General features: G+C 44.2%; 2 protein-coding genes across 4 annotated transcripts in view; one reads left to right on the forward strand and one right to left on the reverse strand.

Moving 5' to 3' along the window:
- The window catches only part of sh3pxd2b (SH3 and PX domains 2B), a 37,345-nt gene extending 22,794 nt beyond the window's left edge, over nt 1–14,551 (forward strand). Inside the window, exons 6-15 of one of the 3 annotated variants that reach the window (XM_062536641.1) lie at nt 2,101–2,126; nt 2,521–2,556; nt 5,326–5,460; nt 5,825–5,926; nt 6,285–6,368; nt 8,656–8,773; nt 9,253–9,443; nt 9,609–9,655; nt 9,796–9,921; nt 10,241–14,551. In XM_062536641.1, the coding sequence (XP_062392625.1) occupies nt 2,101–2,126; nt 2,521–2,556; nt 5,326–5,460; nt 5,825–5,926; nt 6,285–6,368; nt 8,656–8,773; nt 9,253–9,443; nt 9,609–9,655; nt 9,796–9,921; nt 10,241–11,728 (2,353 nt within the window). In that variant the 3' untranslated portion in view covers nt 11,729–14,551. The remainder of the gene's footprint in view (nt 1–2,100; nt 2,127–2,520; nt 2,557–5,325; nt 5,461–5,824; nt 5,927–6,284; nt 6,369–8,655; nt 8,774–9,252; nt 9,444–9,608; nt 9,656–9,795; nt 9,922–10,240) is intronic. The other 2 variants (XM_062536642.1, XM_062536643.1) reach the window with 2 other exon arrangements.
- A 63-nt stretch (nt 14,552–14,614) lies between these two features.
- Nucleotides 14,615–25,000, reverse strand: part of stk10 (serine/threonine kinase 10) — a 41,252-nt gene continuing 30,866 nt past the window's right edge. The window contains exons 11-19 of the mRNA XM_062536640.1: nt 24,230–24,353; nt 22,979–23,158; nt 22,159–22,251; nt 21,900–22,029; nt 21,487–21,611; nt 18,834–19,022; nt 18,223–18,348; nt 17,676–17,789; nt 14,615–17,041 (exon numbers count right to left, since the gene is read on the reverse strand). Of these exons, the coding sequence (XP_062392624.1) occupies nt 16,901–17,041; nt 17,676–17,789; nt 18,223–18,348; nt 18,834–19,022; nt 21,487–21,611; nt 21,900–22,029; nt 22,159–22,251; nt 22,979–23,158; nt 24,230–24,353 (1,222 nt within the window). The 3' untranslated portion in view covers nt 14,615–16,900. The remainder of the gene's footprint in view (nt 17,042–17,675; nt 17,790–18,222; nt 18,349–18,833; nt 19,023–21,486; nt 21,612–21,899; nt 22,030–22,158; nt 22,252–22,978; nt 23,159–24,229; nt 24,354–25,000) is intronic.

Genomic DNA, 25,000 nt, shown 5'->3' on the forward strand with positions numbered 1-25,000 from the left:
ACCCAAAGCTCTCAGGCTGTTGTTTGTTCCCACCACAGCTCTCTGTCATGTCGTCTGAGATGAAAGATCCACGGTTAGAAGCAACACGGTTACTGGATTAGGTCTACGTGACTTGAACCATTCCAGAGGCCATTAATCTGACATCCAGGAAAAAAACAATCAGTGAGGTCAAACCTGTAGGTCGTCTGTAGGTCAGACGGGAACGTCCAAAAAGTCAAAAAGGTCCACTGGAATGATGATCCTGTTTCCCAGGGTGGTGTTGACCAGAATAAAATGTGCAGACTCTAAACAGTTAACTTCTAAAATAGGAGACCATAGATTCTGGCTCAACAATTCCTCCGGCATGCAGGCAGCAGCGGCAATAACAACAATAAACTTTATTAGCCGCTCCACAGACACCCGTCTGATGCAGGCAGCAGTGAGGAAGGCTTCTCTGCGACAGGCCTCTACTGTCATAAACAGTGGACTGGGTTAGACACTGAGTCATGGATGGCCCTCTCCGCCGGGCACACTGAAATAGACCTATTTTCTCTGAAGTATGGCGTCTGAATCCTCTTATTCAAATGGGACCTAAGTTCTGTGCTCGACTCTGGCTTTGGCAGACCAATAATTACTGGAGTTTCCACTTCAGCTTTGCATCCATGACCCAATTCACCGTTCTAGTCCTGGCTCTCATGCGTCTGTCCAATCTAAAGACAAGGCAGCGTTTCAGATACCTGAGCTGAGCCTCTTGTATCAGAGCCCCAGTTCTAATACCAAGTGTGGTTATTTTACACGTCTTTACACGTCTTACACGGCTTTTACTAATGTCTGCATATGTGCTTGATATTATCCTATGGAGTGGATGTAAACAGGTTGCACAAATGTTAAATGCAAGTCTGTATTTATTTTTGATAAGATCAACTAGCGTTACCAAAGTTCACCTATTTATTTGCAGAATACATAGAAATATGAATATGTGGATAAGTGGACTGCCGGTAGATAGATAGTGGCCTGGAGGAAGCGACAGAGGAAAGGAGAGGGAGTATGAGATAAAGAGAGAGAAGAGGCCATGGAGATACAGTATGGCAGAGAGGGAAAGTGGGACAAACTGACTGGGGGTGTTGGATGGAATAGAGAACTGGAGAGAGTGAAAGAGAGAGAGAAGGAGAGAGAAAGATAGAGGGAGAAAGAGAGAGTTATCCTGGAGAGAGACAGACTTTTGTGCAGGTATCTCACTCACCGGCTCTCTCGGCCTCGGCCCGGTTGGGTCTGGCCTGGCCTGGCCACAGAGGCCTGGGCAGCTGGGCCTTGGATCACAGAGAGCCCATGAAACTGATGGAGTATCACTGAGCTAATGGATTAAACAGACCCGGCCTGGACCGTGTGGCCTGGACTGTGTGTGTGTGTGTGTGTGTGTGTGCGTGTGTGCGTGTGTGTGTGTGAGAGAGAGAGAGAGAGAGAGAGAGAGTTTGTGTGGTTATGTGACTAAGTGTGTGTGTGGCAGAACGATTGAGGGAGTGTGTCTATGTAAGTGTGTGCCTCTCACTCCAGAATGTGATTCTTTCAGTCATTTCTCATTTCCATCCGGATGCATTTATGTTCAATTCAATCAGATCTCTTCATATCCTCACATATTATTATTACAATAATCGAATTCTCACTGAGAAGAAAAAAATAACTATCATCACAACAATAGGGTTGACGTATTACCCGGATTCAGCTGACACCATAGTCAATATGAACATGTGTATGCAGTTAGTATGATATATTTCCTGTCCGACTGTGGATACTCAAACATTTATGAATTGAATGGATTGGGTATCAGACTTGCCTGGGAGGATGGTTTGCAGTGTTTTGTGATGTACAGCCTCCTCTAACTGTAGACCCAAGGGGAAAAAAGCACAAAGTCATCGTGCAATTCCAGGCACACAGACACCTTGGATATTGCAGGGTATTCTTCTGATGTTTTTATGTGCTCTATCAAAATATCACAAAAGATCTTTTTTTTTCTAACGTTGTGTCTTTCTCTCCCTTTTTCATCTGTCTCTCTGTCTCTCGCTCTCTCATTCCTCCCTCCCACACACACACACACTACACTATACTACTTATATTTTACAGGGAGCCTGTTGGAAAAAAGAAGTCAGGTAAGAAAAGTTTCATTTTTTATGTACATACTAGTGGTTTCAGATATACAGTATAATGGCTCATATGACACTGTACAACTGGAAAATATTAATATGCAGTAAGCCCTTCATATGGTACTCATATACAGAATTATGTAAATCATTTCAAAATTGCCACATGCTCTATGGTTAGAGTGCCACCTAGCTGTAATTCCTCTAATTCATATGTCTTTATGGTGCCTCCACAATCTGTAAGACTTCAGAAGTCGGAATAGCGTATTTTCAGCCTCTGAGATATTTCCATTTTGCATTGACGTGCATCTTTTGACTTGTTCATGTAGCCTTGCCCACCTCTCCCCTGCCTCTGTCGAATGCCTTCCTCATACTTGCTCTCGTCATTTTTTCCCTTCATCAGGCATTGTGGAGAGAGCAGCTTCTTTCATAAAGAGAGGTAGTAGTGGACTTCTGTTTGGCTGTGTGTGTGTGTGTGTGTGTGTGTGTGCCTGTGCCTGTGCATCTGTATGTGTGTGCGTATGTATGTATGTGTGTGTGTGTGTGTGTGTGTGTGTATGTACGTATGTGTGATTTCCAGGTAGATGGAGGGGAAGACTTTCCAAATCACTGTAGGCCTGCTAGTACAAGGTTGAGAGACCTGGGGCCCTAATTTAAACCACGGGCAAAGTCCAGCATCAGGCAACGAGCAAAGTCGTCTCAGGCATGAACCAAAGCCACCATTTGGCATGTGGAGACCCCAGCATTGCGCAGACACACACCCCTCTTTGCGCTTAGGAATTTGCTCATTGTATTAAATCACTTTGCCCTTTATTTAACTTAGGACCCCTTGGGTTTGTGGCTGGAAGGGGTGTTGGGGTTCTTGGTGGTGGTAATGGTGACGGCGGTGGTGGTGGTGGTTGCTGTATGATCTTGCGGAGACAGACGTAACAAATAGTACACACCATGAAGGACAAACAATTGTTAAATTCCGAGACTCTGAGAGCTCCCAAAGCCGAGGTCGACTTTCCTCCTAAGACCCGGCCATAACTTGGCAAATGCACAAGTCATCATTGCCTGTTTTCTATTGGAATCATCTTGTATGAGGTGTTGGATCGGCTTATATGCACACCCCATTCAAATTGCTCCCATCCCATCTGTATGCAGACTACAGTATATAAACAGTCAATTCCTACCTGGTTGTCTCCAGACATGTGCTGTAATAGACGTCTGGCTCCGTGAGACCGTGTGTGAGGTGCATGCTTTGGTTTCAGCAGCAGGTTGTGATGCAGAGAATGATTCTCATAGTTCCTGAGCTATCACAGAGTTCACCAAGATGATCTGGTGATTGCTCACGATTCACTCACAAAAACAAAAGTGTTTTTGTCTTGGATATATTTACTGTAGTGGAGGTTTGGTAATCAGACATCCCTCCAACTATCTTGAAAGACCACAAAAAAATCAACTTGTTCACTGATGTCACCAGTCTCGGCAAAGTAAGCTTGCTAGCTGCTTGTGTCCAGCTTCACAGCTCATTGCTTATTTAACCTGAGAAATCCCCCAGGGAAAGGCCCTTAGCCTCCTTGAACCATGAAGCATTGTCTCTGTGTGTGTGCGTGTGTGTGCGTGTGTGCGTGTGTGTGTGTGTGTGTGTGTGTGTGTGTGTGTGTGTGTGTGTGTGTGTGTGTATGCGTGGCGTATTTTACTGGGGCTGCTTTGGCAGGGATGGTTTGGCACATCCCTCGCTGGAACTGTTTGCTAGAATAACTCCAGCTGAGTCATACGAACTCTGAGCTTTTTTGTTGTAGCTCTGAAGGAGAATGGCAAACAACCAGCGTACAGCATAGACAGGCATGGGGTTTGCTAAGAAAAACTTGTGTGAAATAACATTTTAGTACTTTTTAGTACTAGTACAGTACTTTTAGTGAATTGATAGTTCTAATAAGTAGTTATAGTAATTATACAGGTAATTATTAGTAATAAGCAGTAATACTAGATCAGCTAAGTTAACTTAGAAACTAAGCAGGTAATTATTATTAGTAGTGGTAGTAATAATAAATAGGTAGTAGTAGTAGTAGTAGTAGTGGTAGTATTAGTAGTAGCAAGTAGTAATTATTAGTGATTTAGTATTTATTTTACTTTTTATATACAGTATGTAAAGTGAGAACGTTGATTAGCTTTTTGTTTGTTTGTGTGTGTGTGTGTGTGTGTGTGTCTATTTGTCTCTCTCTCTGTCTTTCTCTCAGTGTGTCTGTGTATGTGTGTGAAACCAGGCTGTTGCCATTGAGTGGCATAGCATAACACAAAACAACCACACCTCCCTGGCCCATGCTGTTCATATTTTCATGATTCAATAAAGACCCCTGGCTTCATAGACTAAGAGATTTTTGTTCTCATACAATCTCCCTGCACCTCATTGGAACAGCCCATGGGTTGTGTTGTTGTTGTTGTTGGTGTTGGTGGTGGTGGTGTTGTTGTTGTTCACCAGAGACATTGTAAAATCATTGAATCATCTGTGTGGTACTGGCTATCTGCCACTCCATCCACTCCCTGACCACCATGCTCCCTTAGACAGTCTGCATAACAGGATGAGGAGGTTGTGTGGCCTAGGCTTCTGGACAGGGGGCGTCTGTAACCACTGATCCGTCATTGTTATTTTCATGTTCCCCTTGTCGTAAAGCTCATGTTGCCTAGTAGTTGTTTTCATGTTCCTTAGGTGTTGTTTTCATGTTGCCTAGTCGTTATTTGTGTCCCTGTCTCTGTAGAAGCAGTGCGGATGACTCTGCCATCTCTTCTGTCTTCCCTCTCAACTGCTGAGCAGTCGAGTGTCTCTCTCTTTCTCTCTCTCTCTCTCTGTCTCTCTCTCTCTCTCTCTCTCTCTTTCTTCCTTTTTTCATTCTTTTATCAGTGTATGTACATGTTTCTTTCTCTCTTTCTGTCTCTCTCTCCCTGTACTACTGTCTCTCTTTCTCTCTCGGTGTTTACTGTACCTTTTCTGTCTCTCTCTCTATTTCTCTTCTTTGTCTCTGTCTCTCTCTTTTTCACTCACGCATTTCGCCAGGGCTCTAATCACCGCAGCTCTCGCCCTGCCTCTCACTCACTGGCTGTTTGGGGTATGGGGGAGAGGAGGAGGAGGAGGAGGAGGAGGAGGAGGAGGTGGGGAGGAGAGGGACTCCTCAGTCTGGTCAGAGGTCTGTGATGTACCTGTGTGATCCCTGTGCCCCTTCAGGAGGAGACTCCAGCGGAGCGGACGGGCTGATTCTGGATCAGTATGTGGCCGTCACCGACTACGAGAAGCAGGAGAGCTCAGAGATCAGCCTGCACGTGGGCCAGGTGGTGGAGGTCATTGAGAAGAATGAGTCTGGTAATGAACACACACACACACACACACACACACACACACACACACACACACACACACACACACACACACACACACACAAGGAAGAATGAGTCTAACAATGAATAACAACATTTTTTAGATGAGAGGAAGTATAGGTTGGTTCTATTGAAATAAGTTATTGTAGTCTGCACAGCTCATGGGCACATTCCTAGACAGAAGAAGATATGGTGTGAGAGAGAATGTTATAACTAGGCTAAATATGTCTGCATCAGTTATATCTGACTTAATTTAATGTGTGTGTGTGTGTGTGTGTGTGTGTGTGTGTGTGTGTGTGTGTGTGTGTGTGTGTGTGTGTGTGTGTGTGTGTGTGTGTGTGTGTGTGTAGGGTGGTGGTTCGTAAGCTCAGAGGATGCCCAAGGTTGGGTCCCGGCCACCTGTCTGGAGGCACAGGATGACCCTGATGATTTCTCTATGCCTGGAGAAGAAGGTAGCCTTTCACTTTTCACCTTTGACCTTTCTCCCACCACACACTCACCTCACATCACAGTCTTAGCTGCTACAGTACCTGGTTTTATCATTGAGAAAAACAAAAGAAAACAAGTTCCTCAAGCAAACAATGACAAGAAATACGGATGCACTACATCCTTTTATTATAAATATTCACATATATATTGGTGTTGTCATATTAAAAACAACACAAAAATAATGTATATATAGCTGTTACTGTATACTGTATGTAGTAGTTGTTGTTCCTGTGACATACTTGTAAGTGCTGGAGAGATTTGATTTGCTGTGCTGTGTTGTTGACCTCTGACCTGGCTGCGGCCACTGTCCTCTGCTGTCAGTGCGCCGGAGGTACTGGTCACTGCCCAGGCACGTGGGCCGCCGGCGAACGTTAGGGGATCTGCTCAGCACAGGCTGGGGGCAAGGTCGAGAGCACACCTTTCTTTTTCTTCCTTGTGTGTTTGTGTGTGTTGTGCATGCATGTGTGTTTGCATCTGCGTATGTGCGTGCAATGCATGCATGCATGTATGTGTGTGTGTGCACGTGTCGTGTCTGTATGTGAGTGTGCATGTGTCTCTGTCTGAAAAGTGTGTGTGTGTGTGTGTGTGTGTCTGCCTCTTGTGTGCATGCTCAGCGTTCCGATGATTGAGCATGCAGAGAATCAGGCATTGGCATTTTTGTTGCATGCCAGCGACATGTGAGCATGAAAAGTCCTGAAATGAATTGATTTACTGTAACTGTAGACTGTTGGTCAGTTGGTTGGGTATTTCCCTTATAAACATGGCATGTTGTCAATAAGTATGATTCATACTGTATGTTACTCCATAAAACTACACATAAGTTGTTCCATGTGGTATTTGTGTTCATTTTCATCTTAATTCATTACAGACTGTGTAGAATCAGCTCATGAAAGATCACACAACTGGATCTTCTCTAATTGATCAGTCATAGATAATCTCTGCATCCTGAGAATGTTGATGTTACCTTGGTCAGCTGTTTGGTGTTGTCTCGTAGTTGTAGTATTGTGAAGTGTCTGCATGAGTGTCTACTTTCTCTGTGTGTACTGTTACTGTCTTGTCTGGGCACTTGACTAGGACACAGTGTTATTATTATGGAGCAGTGAAGAGATGTTTATCAGTAGTCATGTGCATTGTAAGGAGTCTTTGTTTGCATGTGTTTGGTTTAATTTAGAGCTAACAAGCTAACAAACAATATTCAGTACTTTTATGTACTGTTTATGGTTATAAAAACTGCATATTACACGTTTATCATCACAGTATCTTCAGACAGACAACAGCTGTAGTGAAACTGAAGGAGAGCTGATTCAGAATGATTCAGGAGGGTTATAGGGGACTGTGATGATCACAGAGTACTGCCAGCAGGAAGTGTACAAACATGTAACAGTATGTACAAATGATGTTCTCCTGGATCCCATGGCTTATATGCATGCTGGGCTATCACAGATCACAGCATGGTTACATTCTTAGGTCCAGTGGTTGCAATCAGCCTGCAAGCCTCAAACAAACATGCATTCAAATGCACAGCCATATCAATAGTACATCACTGTTCACACAGCATTACTTTTTAATTACGAAAAAACACATCTAGAGATTTTATCACAACAGCACAGCGTATAGTATGTACTGTATGTATGGACCTGTAGTTATCATGCAATGTGCCCATGCAGTGTACGTTTTCAAAAAGCTACAGTGACTAAAATGAAAGGCGGAAATGTCTGATAACTTTAGGCATAGAAAACCTCTGTGTTTTAAACTAATGTGTATAAAACACAAACAGTATCTCCCTCGCACCGTTAGGCCTGTTCTCTGTGATCTGGAACAACTGACTCCAGGCATCTGTAGACACCACAAGGCTTCAGCAACAGCTGTGCTGTGTCACAAACACCTGCCCTGCCAAGTCCTCTGCGCAGACAGACATCTGTCCAGGATAGCGTTTCCCATCCCTATTCAAGAACTGCTCATTATCACCTCCTGTTATCAGTCTTGGAGGGTTTTTTGGCCCGGATGGTACAGAGATTAAGATCAAGATTAGGCCAGAAGAAGCTTTCATGTTGAAAAGGATGCTTGCAAGGCCCCTGGCATTGATGTGGATGAGATATAGTAGGCTAACAGTAACTCAAGTTCTCTTGAGGTGACCGATGAAGCAGAAAGCTGAAAAGCAGCGGTAGTTTTCAGGATATGCGAGATATTGCATCTTTGGATTGGTTATTCTGCTCTGTGTGTTCACATTTGTAAGTTGCTTTCGGTCTCAAATGTTTGCAGTGTTGTGTGAGTAATTAAACTTTTGTGCTGCTGTGTCTTATGTGAATGCACTAGTTTCTATCAAAGACAAAGGCGACCAATATTGTTTTTCAGTGTGCGCTATTAATACCTGAAGCAGTTTGCGAGTTATCCTCTGACAGTCTATTTTTTTTCCCTTTGGAATGAGTTAATCAGGCAAACTATTGTTTTTCATAATTTGTCATGCATGATGATTTGTCACATCTTTGTGGATACCATGTAGAATTGTTTATTTTGTTTTATTTTTTTATTATTATTTGAGCTTCTACAATAGGGAAAAAAGTTGTACTTTACATTATGAATACTCAGACATAGCACTGCATATTGCAAAGCATGTGGCACATTCCAAAGGCACTAGTAGGAGTTAGATCAAAACTGATATCAGGCTCTGTTTATGCTTCGGCTTCCTCAGAGGAGAAGTATTCTGTGATCTACCCGTACGCGGCCCGAGATCAGGACGAGATTGACCTGGAGAGAGGCATGATTGTGGAGGTCATCCAGAAGAATCTGGAGGGATGGTGGAAGATCAGGTACAGTACAAAAATGAGAGCAGAATGTAACAAAAAAAAGTACATGATGCCTTTCAAATGCGATGTCAAAGTACCTTAACAGTACCGTGATGTACAGCAGAAAGTGTTCTTATTTGAGGGCAGTGTCATGGCATTTACTTCTCCTACCCGTGTCCAGCCAAACAATGCTACGATTGAAGCGGATGGCTATTTTAGTGGATTCATAGCTAGCAAACACAGTCACTTGCTTATGTTCAGTTCCAGATTGGCAACAAATACAAGCAATTCCGTGCATATGAGCTGGTTGGTGATTACCCTCAGGCTCTCTAATATCAGGATACACAGAGTTGGTATCAACATCTGAATGCCACTTTATTGGCCTCAGTTTGTTGACTTGAGGTAATTTTGTTTGCGCTGTGTTGTGAGTCTAGTAGCTCCAGTAGTAGGACCTCACAGTGTGTCTGTTGTGTGTGTGTGTGTGTGTGTGTGTGTGTGTGTAGGTACCAGGGGAAGGAGGGCTGGGCCCCCGCCTCCTACCTGAAGAAGGCCGACATCCTGAGCCAGAAGATGGCCGCCGGGGTGGCAGGGCACGCCAGCACTAACGACCTGGAGGGCGTCTCCAAGCAGCAGAAGGATCAGAACAAGGAGAACCAACAAGGCTTCTCTCCGTTCTCAGAGAAGAACAAGCACAGTAAGCGTGGAACCTCATGCATGCCACGGAACCCCACCGGAGTTCTGAGAAACTCTCTAAAATTCACCAACAGCTGTCTAAAATCTTGAGTTTTTTTATGATCAAGTGCATAAAACGTTTGACGATCTGCAGTGGTAATATTTCCCAAATGTTCCTTTGTTCCAGAAGCTGGACAGAGACAGAGACCACCACCGCGTCGTGATCTCACCATCGTAAGCAACTATTCTTCAAATACAAGCTTTTCATAAGCAATATCAGATATCTAAACCTGAAATGTGTACTGCCATTGGATAATGGTAGAGTTTAAGTATTACTTGCTTATGGTGGATATTCTCTGTCCCTGTCTCTGCAGCCTCGAGGGCAGAACCTACCCAAGCCACCAGTGCCCCCTCAGGTGGAGGAGGAGTATTACACCATTGCAGACTTCCAGACCACAATCCCAGATGGCATCAGCTTCTCGGCAGGCATCAAAGTCGAGGTGAGGGGGAAAAAATCTTAAGCTTGTTTTTGAAAGGTTCAGACTTTATTAGGATATATTGAGGTATAGATGTTTTAATTAGATTTTAAATTAATTTTATATTATACAGGAAGAAGAGGGAAAATAATTGCCTGGAAGTAATTAAAGCATTTTTAATATGTCTGCAGATTATTTTTTGATATTAGGCTATATAAGCTTTTTGGTTTGTTTGGACTTGTTTGCCCTGGTCAGTTCTGTTCTCGTAATCAAAGCGGATTATTTTTTAATACATATCCTATTATGATTTGATAAGTTCATCTTGTGATTATTCTTCCCTCAGGTGATTGAGAAGAACTCCAGTGGCTGGTGGTACATCCAGATTGACGAGAAGGAAGGCTGGGCCCCCATGACCTTCATAGACAAGTACAAGAAGACCAGCAGCGCCTCCCGGCCCAACTTCCTGGCCCCTCTGCCCAATGAGATGGCACAGATGAAGCTGGAGGACGGCGGGGCTGCCAACAACGGCGCGTCAGACGACAACTGGTCCAAGCCCTTGCCGGAGGAACCGCCCTCGGTCACCGTCGACTTCGCCGCTCGGCCCAAGCTGCGGGATTGGAAGTCGGGCGCCGGCAAGAGTCCGGCGTTCTCGGGCCCGCTCCCCCCGGCGCCGGCCTCTCCCCCCGCGGAGGAAAAGCCGGCGCTGCCCCCCCGCCGGGAGTCCATCAACAAGAGCATGGACAGCGAAGTGGTGGCGGAGAAGCCCCGCGTCCCCGACCTGTCCAAGCCCCTGCCGCCGAAGCCGCCCGCCCCGGCAGTCATCGTGCCCCTGGTGGCGCCCAAGACGGCTCCCTTCAAGCCGGACAAGCCGCCCGAGCCCAAGCGGGGCGGCGAGGACAAGAGCAAGGCGCTGCACCTCCGCAACGAGATGGGCCTGGAGTGCGGCCACAAGGTGTCCGCCAAGGAGGTCAAGAAGTTCAACCTGAAGCCCGTGCCCAAGCAGCCGCCCAAGCCCAAGCCGGAGCCGGCCGAGGAGAAGCCGGAAGCCGCCCCGCCGGCGCCCTTCCTCAAGCCCAAGCCCATGATCCGGCCCAAGCCCGTCCCGGCGGCCAAGCCCGAGGTGGCGGCGGAGAACAAGCTGGACATCACCAACTTGCGGAGCAAGCTGCGGCCGTCCAAACCCGCCGAGCCTCCCGGCGCGGCCAATTCCGACGCGGCCGCGCACAACGAGCCCTCGTCGCCCAGCGTCAGCGTCAGCGTCGTTTTGAACAACGCCAGATCCGTCGACGAGCCCCGGTGTCCTCCGAAGCAGCAGAACGGCCACGACGCCCCGGTTCCCCCGAGGCCGGCCGCCAAAGAGCCTCCGCAGAGGCCCATGGCCGCGCCGCGCCGACCCCCTCCGCCCAAGAAGACCGACGAGCCCGCCAGCCCGACCGAGAGCAAACCCCCCGCCCCCGACAGGAAACCCTCCGCACCTCCTCCCCAGAGCCGGCCACCTCCTCCCAAACCCAAGGCGCCTCCTATCAAAGACAAGGAGAAGGAGGAGCCAAAGGCCCGAATGCCCATCCCGCCCAAACCGCAGGTGAAGAGCGAGAAGCCGGGCCCGCCGCGGGACAAGCTCCCGCCGCTCATCAAGGACCCGTCCAAGGAGAAGGAGGAGCTCTTCCTGGCCGTGGCCGACTTCGACGGCGACGACCAGACGCCCAGCTTCCGCGAGGGGACCGTCTTCGAGGTGATGGAGCGCGACAACAGCGGCTGGTGGTTCTGTAAAAACATCGTGACCGTGACGGAGAGCTGGATACCCTCCAATTATCTAACCAAGAAACATTAAGCGCTGGATTTATCTCAGCCGTTTCTAAACAAGCAAACAAACAAAAAAAAAAAGTATTAATACTCAATATATTTAATTAGCTTTTTTTTATTTATAGGTACCTTTTTAAATCGGAGCCTGTTTTAAACATTCCATCTTTCAAATTTAGTTTGAGTTTATTGTTTTTTTAGCGGGCAGAGTGAGATGTCCGAACAAGAGGAAAAACATTTGTGTATTTGTACTCATCACCATTTGTGCCATATGTTAATCAAGCCTATAATATTTTTGATGTGTATCACAAAACTCTAATAGACTTAGCAATATATCTGGCCGACTTCCCTTGACATTGTGCCTCAGCGAAATATGCAAAGTGTCGCTTTTATATATGCAATCGATTTAGTTTCTCTAGAATATGTTTACGGAGGTCAAAACAATGCAGTAGTTTAGGAAATTAGAAAAGCCTTACAGTGCTATCAGCTGCAGCAAAGATATACAGATAAACCATAATGCCCTTTTGTTAACACACTAAAGAGAAAAAAGGTCAAAAGGAAGACACTTACCAAGACTTTTCAGGTGCTACGGACAGCTGAATCAACTCAGTGTCAAGTGCTTTAAAGTATAGTATCGATGTGATGTTTTGTTTTTTGTTTATTTGTTTGTTTGTTTAGGGAGGGGAGGCTTGTTTAGTGGTTGGGGGTTTTCTAATCAACATTATGTGAATACCAGTTTGGTTTCTGTCTGTGTGTTTTTTTTGTTTGTTTGTTTATTTTTTTTAAATGCATTGGGTTATTGCAATGATTGATGTGCACTTTTCATATTCTGCACAGTGGCGTACAGTGAGAATGAAGAACCGTGTAGACAATTGAATCCGTAATGATGGTGTTCCAGTAAGGTACAGTACATGACCATGCAACGTTTACAGTCGAAGAAGAGAAACAATAACCCTACAAGTGTTTTCAGTTGTCTTGAACATTTTCGGTGAACTAGAAAATGCTACAGTTAAAGCATTTATTGTAAAATAATAGAGTGAAACATCGGAAATTGTTTTCTTGGTGTTGCCTAGCATTGCTTGTCAACCTTACCAAAAGGTTTTTAAGATGTTTTACAAACATGACTGTGTGAGCTTGACTGGTTTCAAGTAAATATTTGGTATCACAGTTATATTTTGTTAATTTTAACTGTAGTTAAAGCATTTTTTAAAAAATGTTGTCAACTGACATAATATTTTATTTAGCTATGTTTTTGTAAGTTTTCTTGTTTTTGTACCTGAGGAGATAAATGAGAGAATTAAGGAATGGTTGGTTCTTTGAGAGTACCTGACAAAGCTGGGAGCTTTCCCATCTTTGCTATAGATGTTTTGGTAACATTTTACGAAGACCCTCTATCACTAGGCTGATATACTGTAACCGTGCCATAAACATGTTGATATGACAGCTAATGAGAGGATATGGCTAACTATGACAGCTAATATTCAATGCTATGACAGTGTCATATTACAATTAATAGTCCTCTAAATGGAAGATTGGGATGATACATTTAGTGTGTCTCTAGTATAGGGTCCCACCAAAATTCACATTTCACATTCAGATGTGGAACTTGCTTCAGCACCCATCTCAATAGGTCCAAGAGATGTGAAAACGTTATACACCAAGATTATTACTCACCAATAAGTTGTCATAGTATCAAATATTTTGAAAGCTGTCATGAGAGATACCAGTAAAATTCACGACACGGGCCACTGACTTTTATGACTTCTTATTGCAGAGTACGCCACCTTCCAGTACATCTTTCTGGCATGGTTACAGCGGTTTGAAAAAGTTTGGATACCCCTGTGGAAATGACATATTTGTCGATCTCTAAAGTGAAGTCGGTTATGGCCTTAAGAAAAGTTAAGAATTAACAGTTACAGGGCCTGTGAAAAACCCTTGACTCCTTTTTCACTTTAAAACATCAAGCAAAATAAAGACTTCACACTGGGGTGCCCAAACGTTTGTATACAACTGGATGTCTTGCTTGATGGTTCAAGTAAAGTGTTGCCATTATTTGTAATCACCTGCGCTCCTGGTTGCTTTGACGTTATCCCACACTACATTTTGACTGCACCCACTGCTCCTCCACAGATGGCATTAAAGTAACACAATGTAGGAATTCCCCTTTTTGTCACTTGACAATGTACTGGGTACCCATTCAGCGCTAAGGGTGTGCCCACTATATCACAAACGGACAAAAAGGGTCTTGTTCCTGGTTGGAAAAGCAAAGCTACATAGTTCAGTACCAGGTGTTCCGGATACACATCGGCATTGACAGACACACAGTTCGGCCTATTAAAAGTCTGCATATCATCAAAATGAGTTTGAAGCCATTATTGTAAGGTGAAATAGCTACATTGTGTTGCTTTAAGCATGTTCAAGCAAACTTTCCTCTGGAGGCATTTCTTGCTTTTTGTTTTTTTGTAAACAGACGAACACCTCATCAATGTTCATTAGCAATCTAATTCAGGGTTATGGGTATTGCATTTTTGCATACAAAAATGAATGTTTCAGTGATGGATGTGTCACATATGGATTCCTGATGGTGGTCCGAGGGGATTGTGGAAAAGGTAAGAGTAAGTTGAGTGTATTTGTATGTCAGCGAGTTAAAAAACAGACCGTAATTGATATATTTTTAAACTGTTCCAAAGTAATGCATTGGGTGTTCCTTGTGTTTACATTCCCCCTGTACAATCCAATCTGAGTACTGTAACTTTTACAGCTTTACTTGTACTGCCACTGTTACATTTCAATTATTTTCCCTTTTTATTGCTACTATAAAGCATAAATAAACATTTCCATTTGTCCAAAGGCATTCTGCTTGTTTGTGTTTAATAATGTGACTGAGGCACTGAGTGAGTGAGTCCTGCAAGTTGGCTGGAGACAAGTTATAGAAAATTTGCATTTATTAAACTTTCAAGACAGTGGTTTCATTCATTAGAAATATACATACAATGACACATATTATATTCTCTCACCCTCAACAAATACATCCACACAACGTGTTGGAGACAAAAGTATGCAAATGTGCCTTCATGGCATATGACAACAGAACAACTTCCAAGATGTCAAAAGGTTAAATTATTGCAAGTACTGAGAGCTCAAAAAGACCAGTTTCTGATCCAGCCCTGGAGCTCACTTACTTATTTGGATAAATAAAAATAAACTGCTAGGGTGTCGCCACTCAATTGAATTTTTTTTGTATACACTTTAGAATAAAGCTCAGGAAACTTAACAGGAGACAACTTATTGCACTTCGGTTAGTAGAGAGTGCATATAGCATCAACAAATTATCAATATTAAATCCATAGTAAATACAATTCTGATTAATATAACAAACAATTGAATGGTATATTATATATTTAAAAAAAAAAAACTCCTTCAAGATGATGACAGTATTTTTGCTTTGGTTTTCACAGGCAAGGGCAGCACCCATGGTGTCCTACCCCCATCCAGTGTGTTCTAGTTTAGTACAGTATTGCCAACACCCAGGCACACATTTATTCACATTTTAGCGAGGAAAAAGGACAATTATTAGTATGTCATCTTTGCTCACACCCTACATACACATGGGAAGATGGTGAAATAAGCTTTCATAATAATAAAAATGAAATAAACGTCTCAATAAAATAAAATCTCAATGTACTTGTACTTTACTTGTAAGCTGCTGGACTGCCTATTTCAACCAAAAAAAAAGACAGACTTCGGACAGAAACTAATTCCAGTCTACTTGGCTGAATGATCCCACAAATAAAAGTGTAAAACAAATCTGTAGAACTAAATCAAATCAGTTTCTGGGTCTAAAGTAATATAAAATACTTACAGTGCTGAAACTGGATAAAATAATAATTTGTAAAGTGAGGAAGTGAAACGACTTTCAAACTCCAGCTCCGCAAAATTAAAAACAAAGTTCTTATATATTAAAATATTTGGCAGGAGAAAATACCCTTGCACAATATTGCTGCATTTTGAGCAATATATTGCTAAGACTAAGGCACTTCATAGCTAAGACACTGGTGATGCAGTCACAGGAATGTTTACTCTTTGTGTAATGAATTTAGATCAACTCTAATCTCTTGTAATTTGACAATTGCATATCTCTCTGACTTTGGTTGCCATGTTCATGAAAAAAAAAGAAAAAGAAAAATGTTAAACCCACACATGTAATGTTGTTAAGGAAGTTGCAGGGACAGAACTGTAAAGCCATGACTGTTTGGTCAGAGAGAGGAATGAAGGATATGCTGTCTCAATCAACCTCTCTGAACACACACACACCTGTGCCCCTATCTGCAGTACACTCACTCAACGAGAGAGCTGGTTCAGAATGACCCCTCTACTACGCTGTACTATGATGTGAGCAACAATTTAGAGGTACAAATAGCTGGAGGTCCTCCATTTTTTTTCTGTAAACAACTATTGGAGGCACTAGACTAGACGAGCCCCCATCTTTGTCGTGATGGGGCCGAGAAAAACTGTAGAGGCTCTCTAGTGATCCTGCTTGCCCTGGGACCATCGGTATTGGAGATGGGCTAACTGCAAACAAGGCTAATAGCCACTATGCTTTGTGACCTGTGTACCGCTGCAGGAGCAGGAGGCCAGTTCTGAGGATTGCCAGGATAGTGTGTGGGGTTCCATTACTCAGATAGCGAGTTTACTTTACACCGTACCACACAGCACCAGCCTTACTGGCCTCAGCAACCTTCAGCTCCAGAGAGAGAGAGAAGAGAGAGAGCGAGAGAAAGAAGAGAGAGATGGTATCTGTGCTCTATATCAACTTCAGCGTGTACTTAATCTAAGCTGTGAGGAAAAGGGGAGCAATAAATTAAAACAAAACAAAAAAGAAAAACCTTCATGAGGTTTACCAATATAAATACTGCTTTAAAAGAGGAAAAAGGTATTCAGTAGACAAAAACAACAACCTCAACACCCAACTGGACTAGCAATGCAACCTTGTCTGTGGTGATGCTGGTCCAGAGGGGACTTAAAAAAAGAGTTACTATGGATACGGGAAGAAAGATTGGGGAAGGAAGAGCAGCGTTTGATCGACAGGCAAGAGGACACACCTCAGCTGAGCTAAGGGGTGTATCCGCTGGGGTCTCGAGTCCTCACACACACACACACACACACAGACACTCACACACACGTAGGTGTGTGTGTGTGTCCCTTACGTGGTGGAGGACTCAGAGTACGGGAGGAACTTGGTGAGCTTGTTGGGCGAGCTGGGGTTGGTGTACTCCACGTCCTCGCTCATCTTGAAGAAGATCTCCTGCTCACGCTTCTTCTGGTTGAGCTCCTCCTCCAGGTTCTGAGGGAAGCACAAAAAAACGAGGGAAGTCTGAGTCACACGGCTCCAAGCTTTTACTGGTGGTCAGCATTGCTTCATCATGTCCCAGCATTACTGGCATCCACAGCAGCTGGTCAAATGACTTATTGATTGAGCAATCCGCTGCACAGTTCCACTAGCTAGGCTAATTTTCAGTTGATATCTAATCACAGTATGCAACAACGTCTACACCATTTCACATTTTTTGATCATGTATGTGACAAGCTCAACTACAGCAGATACAAATGTTGTCTCGTTATATATATATATATATAGTTAATAGTAGTTCATATATATTAATATACTATTATACATCATACACTTGTTGCCTGTATCCTCTTGGACTATTAACATAAACAAATACACTGATTATAAATTATACACTTGGCTGTATCCTCTTGGACTATTAACATAAACAAAACAACTCAAATCAGCTTGAGTCATAAGCCATAGCTTTTGTAATCACCCCATACCACAAAACAAGGCTAGTCATGTCTGTACAGCATGGAACATGGACAACATGGAGAACAAGTGAATGTGTAGAATGTGCAGTATGAAGGCCAGCTGCCCCCACATGTCCCCCATGCGGTACCCCCACATGTCCCCCATGCAGTACCTTCTTCCTGGGTTTGAGCTGCTCCCTCCACTCCTTGAGCTGGTTGTTGTGCTGCTCGTCCAGAGACTTCAGCCTCTGAGACTCGTTCTCAATCAGCAGGTGGCACTTCTCATTCTACCAGACAGACATGTGAACAATCAAGACAAATGGACATACAGATCAACACAAAAATTAAGTGAAATAATAGCTGACCCCGGTGTGTTTGTGTGTTTGTGTGTGTGTGTGTCATGTGGGTGTGTGTGTCATGTCTGTATCGGGTCTTTGTCGTGTGTGTGTGTGTCTCGTGTGTGTCTCGTGTGTGTCATGTGTGTTTCGGGTCTGTGTCGTGTGTGTGTGTGTCATGTGAGTGTGTGTGTGTCATGTCTGTGTCGGGTCTTTGTTGTGTGTGTCTGTGTGTGTGTCATGTGTGTGTCGGGTCTGTGTTGTGTGTGTGTGTGTGTGTATGCTTGTGTCAGGTCTGTGTCACACGTGGGTACGTGCATGCCATGTGTGTCGTGTGTGTGTCGTGTGTGTGTGTGTGTGTGTGTGTGTGTGTGTGTGTGCCGACCTGTAGCTGCTGCAGCTCCCTGACGTTGCTCTCACACTGGCCCAGCATCTCCCTCATCTGGTTCTCGTGCTTGTGCTGCTGGTGGAGCCGCTCGGCCTTCTGACGCTTCTCCTCCTGCCGGCCAAACTACACACACACACACACACACACACATATGAATACATGAATACACACACATTAACGCTGGAGAGGAAGACAACGAAACGGACAGAGATGATGAAAAAGAAAGTGTGAGATGGACAAGACAGAGATGTACGGAGAATGACTAGAAAAGTTCAGAATGTTTAAAATATTGTTGTATTGATGTGTTGTATGATCACAATTGAGTTTACATGTAAAATGCCACACATAGCTGCTACTGTTAAAGATGGTCATGCCTGTGTGCCTAAGTGTCTTGTCCGTGTGTTTGTTTGTGTGTCTGAGTGCATGAGTGTATGTAATTGATGTATTCATGCAGTGTGTGTGTGTGTGTGTGTGTGTGTGTGTATGAGTGTATGTAATTGATGTATTTATGCAGTGTGTGTGTTTGTGTGATGTATTTATGCAGTGTGTGTGTGTGTGTGTGTGCGTGTGTGTGCGTGCGTGTGTGTGTGTGTGTGTGTGTGTGTTACCTGTTTGATCTTCTCGCGGTCCTCCGAGGAGCTGCCGGTGGAGTTGATGCGCAGGCTCTTCTTGAACATGGCCATGCGGGTCTTGCCCTCGCTGCGCTGGATCTTGGGCAGCCGCGCCTTCTCCTGCTGCTGCCGCCCCCTCAGCAGCTCCATCATCCGCTGGTTATAGCACTGCATCTGCTCCTGCTCCTGTACACACACACACACACACACACACACACACACACACACACACACACACACACACACACACACACACACACACACACACACACACACACACACACACACACACACACACACACACACACACACACACACACACACACACACACACACACACACACTATGTCAGCACCAACTCCATAGACAAGTGTCAGGTTGGTTACAAGGAAAGGTATTCTAACATGCAAGAAATAGTATCAGACATTATTTTGTTGTTGATTCTTATACTGTATATGAATCTGATATATTATCTAGTTTCTTAACTACCGGTACTCAAGTCTTCAAACAACCTGGCCAACAGTGTCTGAGATCTTTCAGCCCTGTGTTTAGCTGGGTCATATGCTTACTGTAAGTATACATTCTGAGAGTCATCACAAATCATTTCATTTAAAAACCTATGACTACAGTAGGTTTTATACAAGTTATTATTCCCGGTAACTGGGAATCCTGGGGTTCCCCTGGCAGGGTGCTTTCCCCTTTTCCCCCCAAATAAAAATCCCAGACCTTTTCCAGATTTTTTTCCCTTTCTAAAGTAACATATTTTTTTCATTTCTGTCCTTCAGACCTTTTTGTTAGACAAATGTGTATCTTTGTTGGGATTGTTTCCATATTTCTCCAGGTCTGGAAAGAGTAATTCATAATTCCGTACTTTTCCTGATGTGAAAATGCACCGCATCTCAGTATCCCTCTAATGATCTGTGAACTCCGTGACCAAATCTGATTTGGATCAGGCCATGTATGGGCTTCCTTTAGATGTATAACTGGAGCCTGACTGATATGGGTTTTTAAAGACCAATACCGATTTCAGTATTTGAGGATTTCAAAAATGATAAATTGCTCGATATTCATTCAACACAATATGAAAACGTACTCTAATATTAACATTGAAAACTTCTGATCAAGATGGGACATTGTGTTTAAATATCTGGTATCCTAATGAAAGGCCAAATTATGAAATAGTTATTATTAAAGGTAGGGTATGGAATGAGCTTTTTTGGCCATTTTTGCTAAATCACTTGAAATCCTATTCCTAACCCACTTATAGCCACTAAGTTGGAAGCACTGAAATGGAAATTAAACACGTCAATCATCTGCGGAACGGGCAGGGCTCGAAAAACTCCAGCCAATAGAATTCCTCACCCCATACCATCATTTCACAGCTCGATCGTCAATCTAACGTCTTACTCCTCTTCCTACTCCCCCTCCCCACCGCGCGCGACCCTTTCGAAAGCTGGTGACCGCGAGTCAGTGCTGAAACGAAACCAACTGCCTGCTGCTGCCTGCTGCACGTCCATGTTCCCCTCTTGTTGTGTCACTTCATTATACAAACTAACTAAGGCAGCGGATACCTACGGAAACTCAATCACCCACGCAATAAATAAGCTATGTAGCAAAAATTACATTTTACCATGACACGAAGAGTGCTGTAAACATGAAATCGAAACTTAACAGCTTGGAGCTACGGTGGAATAGGCGAACCAACGGGGCAGCACTAAACTCGGATATTTCAGGAGATAATCGCCCTGGTAAGAACAAACCAGATTCTGTTCAAATATACACACCTATGGCTACTGAACCATATGTACTACAACCCTTTGGAGGTGAATAGCCTAAAGAATGTAATTGGGGAAGTTGATGTGAGTGATTGTATGGAGACTAGAGCTCATAGTGCTGTAGACGCCAGGATGGCATTTCATTTAGCCTGGCTCGCTCTCGCGCTGCGCATTTGAATTGTCGCTCGTGCATGGAGGGCGGGACTTGAGGTTGTATATGTTCAAACTCTGCCGTCCGTTTTGCCAATTCCGTACCCAACCTTTAATAGTGTCAGGTCTTTTTTATCTGTGATAAACACCAATGTCACAATACATGTTATGTACTTTATGCTGTATGATGTTTTTTTACCATTCACAGCGTTAAATAATGTCCATGGTGTAACTTTGTGTGATGGAAAGGAAAGGAAAATAGCAAATGTAAGATCATGTCCATATTCTCATATGACTAGCAGCTCGAACACACTGCTCTGTTCCGACACAGATACGGCTTGAACCTTGATGCCTATTTTTTTGTGTTTAATGCGAGCGGTTCTGTGCATAACTATACTGAACAGAGCTGTTGAAACTCATAAATTGTGTTTAAAAGGGGAAGTCGAGGCTACATGTGCTATAAAAGGAACACAAATAGGATGACCACCAACCAGACTCTGAAAAGGAGGAAGTTGTGTCTAAAAGTGAGGACAAATTGACCAAAATCCAAAATGTTGCTTAACCCCCTTGATACAGACAGATCAGCAAATAGCTAAAATCGTCCGATGATGTCACCACACCAATTTATCAGTCGCGCTCTAACTCCAGATATATACAGAAAAGATCAGTTCAGCATAGTATATGTCTGGAGTTAGAGCATATGTTTAGAAGAGAGAGGTCTGTACCTTCTCATGCTTCTTGAGGAGCTGGTGTCGCTGCAGGAAGTACTGGTCTTTGAGCTGCTGCTTCAGCAGCTGGTGCTTCTCATGCAGGTTCTTCTCCTCCAGGTCCCAGATGGTAGCCTCGCGCTCTGGGTGAAGGAGAGGGGACACATTATTTATCTCCGTGTACAGGCCAATTCACTTCCCCTCCTATGGACTTCAGTGACTCAGAAAAAAAGGCATTATAGGCATTATATATCTTCTATCCTTATTTATACTGAAATTAATGATTCAATTAAAATGACTTTTAATCCAACAAACAATAGTTGCGACTCAACCGTTATGCTACTGCCCCCACAGGTAAAAAAAAAGAAGAGGAAACCAAGACTGTAGTGTGGCATGAGTATGAGTGCTGTAAAGTCCAGTGTGGTCCTCACCTCGCACCAGGTGCTGTTTCTTCTGCAGGCACTCGCGCTCCGTGTCTGCGATCTCCTTCTTGTTCTCAGTGATGATCCTGGTCAGCGTCGTGTCCAGCTCGGTCTTCTGGGCAGCTAGGAACTTCTCTTCCTACAGCAGAGTCATTCACAAAGCAAGGCATGATGATGGCACACCGTTTGGAAGTAGAAGGCCCAGCAGTAGAGGTAAGACACAGTACAGATATGAGCTCTGAAGGTTATGGCAGTTGTGTCACCGTACCTCTGTTTCTTTGGTCTGATAGTACATGCTCATCCGCTGTTTCAGGCTCTCTTTCCGTTGGTTCCTGGGCATTTTCTCAACTTCAGATTTGACCTGTCAGACAAAAGGCATGCATATTACAGCTAACACCTCAGTATACTCACAAATACAGACTTTCAGAACAGTTGTGATCTGTTGTAAGACCTTTTTTTCCCAAAGTGCTCCAATCATTCCAAGTATGTAGATGTTAAATTGGAAACACATTTGAATCCCATGGCAATTCTCTCAGATAGTTTTGCCCACTCATCTGTTCGATCAAGCAAGCATGTTTTTATATCTCCAGGGCTAAAGATTAGCTCACGCTATGAGCCAATAAAACTCCATCTGAAAAGCTCCATCTCTTGTCCTTTCTCCACAACAGATCTCATTACTCAGCAACAGTGTTCTTAACTCCAAAGCAAACCCGACGCAGTTCTGGCTTGGATCCACTGGACCCATTCTACAGTCAGATCCTATTTGTGTAACCTAGATAATCTCCTGATCCACATCTTACTTTCCCCCGCCTATCATCTACAGTACATGTACCATCAGATTCCACCTCCTACTACTCTAAAATCCATGGATTGTATGATATGACGGGTAGATATTTTTGCCTAAAGAGCAAGTTTAGTTTATTTAAGTGTAATTTATCCTTTTATTTATTTCTGAGACATGAGATACTTAAATCCACTGTTTGAATAGTGTTCAATAACTCAGAGGATATGAGCTAACTACACAAGAACTGCAAGAAAGCTCTTAGAAAGTAGCTTCCTACTCCTCCTCCTCCTCCTCCTCCTCTCACCTCCTTCTTCCTCTGCTTCATCTGGTCCTGGAACTTGTGGAGGGCGCGCTCCTGCTCGGAGCGCATGCGCTTGGTCTCGTCGCGGAGGCGGATGGCGTGGTCGGCCTCCATCTTCTCAATGGTCTGCTTCTGGTGCTTCTCCAGGTTCTCCAGCTCTGTGTCGTAGTACTTCTTCTTCGCCTGCGGGGACAAGACAAATGTGTCTGTGCTTGAGTGTCTCTGTGTGTCTCTGTGTGTCTCTGTGTGTGTCTGTGTGTGTCTGTGTGTGTCTGTGTGTGTCTGTGTGTGTCTGTGTGTGTCTGTGTGTGTCTGTGTGTGTCTGTGTGTGTCTGTGTGTGTCTGTGTGTGTCTGTGTGTGTCTGTGTGTCTGTGTGTCTGTTTCTGTGAGCTTTAAAACTCAAAGTGTCAGGGAACGAGGTCGATTCTCTTCACAGTTTTGCCCCCTCTGTCCACAGGCACTGACACACGTGTGTACTTTACAGTATGTACTTGTAGATAGATGCTCTCTGTCCTCAGTGATAATCACTCAGCCAGCTTTGCAACCCGTCAGCATTTATAGCCTTTATAGCCTGTTCCCTTCTCGAGAATCGCCTCCTCCCGGCCAATAGGACTATCAGCTCGGCACTGAAAACACGGTCTAAGAAAAGCTCTCCTCTGCGTTCGCTCATGCTGTACACGTCAACATCCCTGACAGAGACGATATAAAAACCTCTTCGTCTGGGAAATGCCACCGCACACCTTAAAGTGTCAGCGGGAGTTTGGCAGAAGTGAGTTTACTGGCAGTCGCCGGCGCTAATGTGATGGACCGACTGTGACATAAAAGCTGACAGTGAAACAGAACTCCAGAAGTGTTTTGATCAGTGTCAATGAAAGTTATAAAGCGTTTGCTGGAGACGACATGTGCAACATTAAAGGAGATTGAAATGAAGAGTGAAAGCTAACAGAAGACCAAAAAAGGAGCGAGAGAAAGAAAGAGGGAGACAAAGACTAAGAAAAAGAGAGAGAGAAAGAGAGAAAAGCTCCATGCCACTGATAGGGGGAAGGGATCATGACACCCGGAGTGTACTGCAAGAGTGAGAGAGGGACAGAGTGAGAATGAAACAGGAAAAGAAAAGAGAGAGGGATGAGTGAATGGTGTGTGTCATGTGCGTGTCGTGTCTGTGTCTGATCTGTCGCGTGTGTGTGATCTGTGTCATGTGTGTGTCGTGCCTGTGTTGGGTCTGTGGTGTGTGTGTGTGTTAAGGGACTCACGTTCATCTCCTGGTCGAAGCGTCTCTGCGTCTGCTCCCTCTGCACCTCTAGCTTGCCGTTGAGCTGCGCCTGGGCGCGGTGCTCCTCCTTCTGCAGGAGACGCAGGTCACGCAGCTCCTGACGCCTGCCATGCGCAACACACCAGCGCACACACACACACATACACACACAAGCCACTTAGTCTACCGGTTAGGGTGAATCCTGAGAATATAGACATGATCATCTTGTGTGCTGGCCAAAATGCTCTCAATTGTCGTGGAGAAGTTTCAAGTCAAGTCATTTCAAGTCATGCCAAGTTAGAGTAGTGTCTAAATAGTTAACATTATGTGTCTAAATAGTTAACATTGTTGTCGTCAATTTCTAAAGTAGCATTGATAAAGAACACAATATTGAGCAAGCCTGCCTCTTGGTTCTTGAACATCTCTTGCCTCTCATTACATCTTAGACAAGTCTCTAGCTATCAGTTCCTCATTTTGCTATTCTGTCAGAGGAGGCCCAGTCTGCACTTGACTGGCTGAGGGGTCTGTGCTCTTTATTGTTTCTCCACCTCAGCCTGGGGTCATTCCCATGGCAACAAATATGACAGGAGGATCATGGGATATCCTGCGTATCAGCACCGTGGACTGGGAACGACTCACTTAAAAATGAGAAGAATCTCCCTCTGATTTATCGCCTCTCTCTGCACTACCGACTGCAGCATGAACTACCAATGATCACCACCAGATGGTGCTGTCTATACACTAATGTCATGGTCAGTCCTCTCCATTGAAC

This window comes from Sardina pilchardus, chromosome 5 (genome assembly GCF_963854185.1).
Source record: "Sardina pilchardus chromosome 5, fSarPil1.1, whole genome shotgun sequence".
In the NCBI taxonomy this organism is placed as follows: Eukaryota; Metazoa; Chordata; class Actinopteri; order Clupeiformes; family Clupeidae; genus Sardina; species Sardina pilchardus.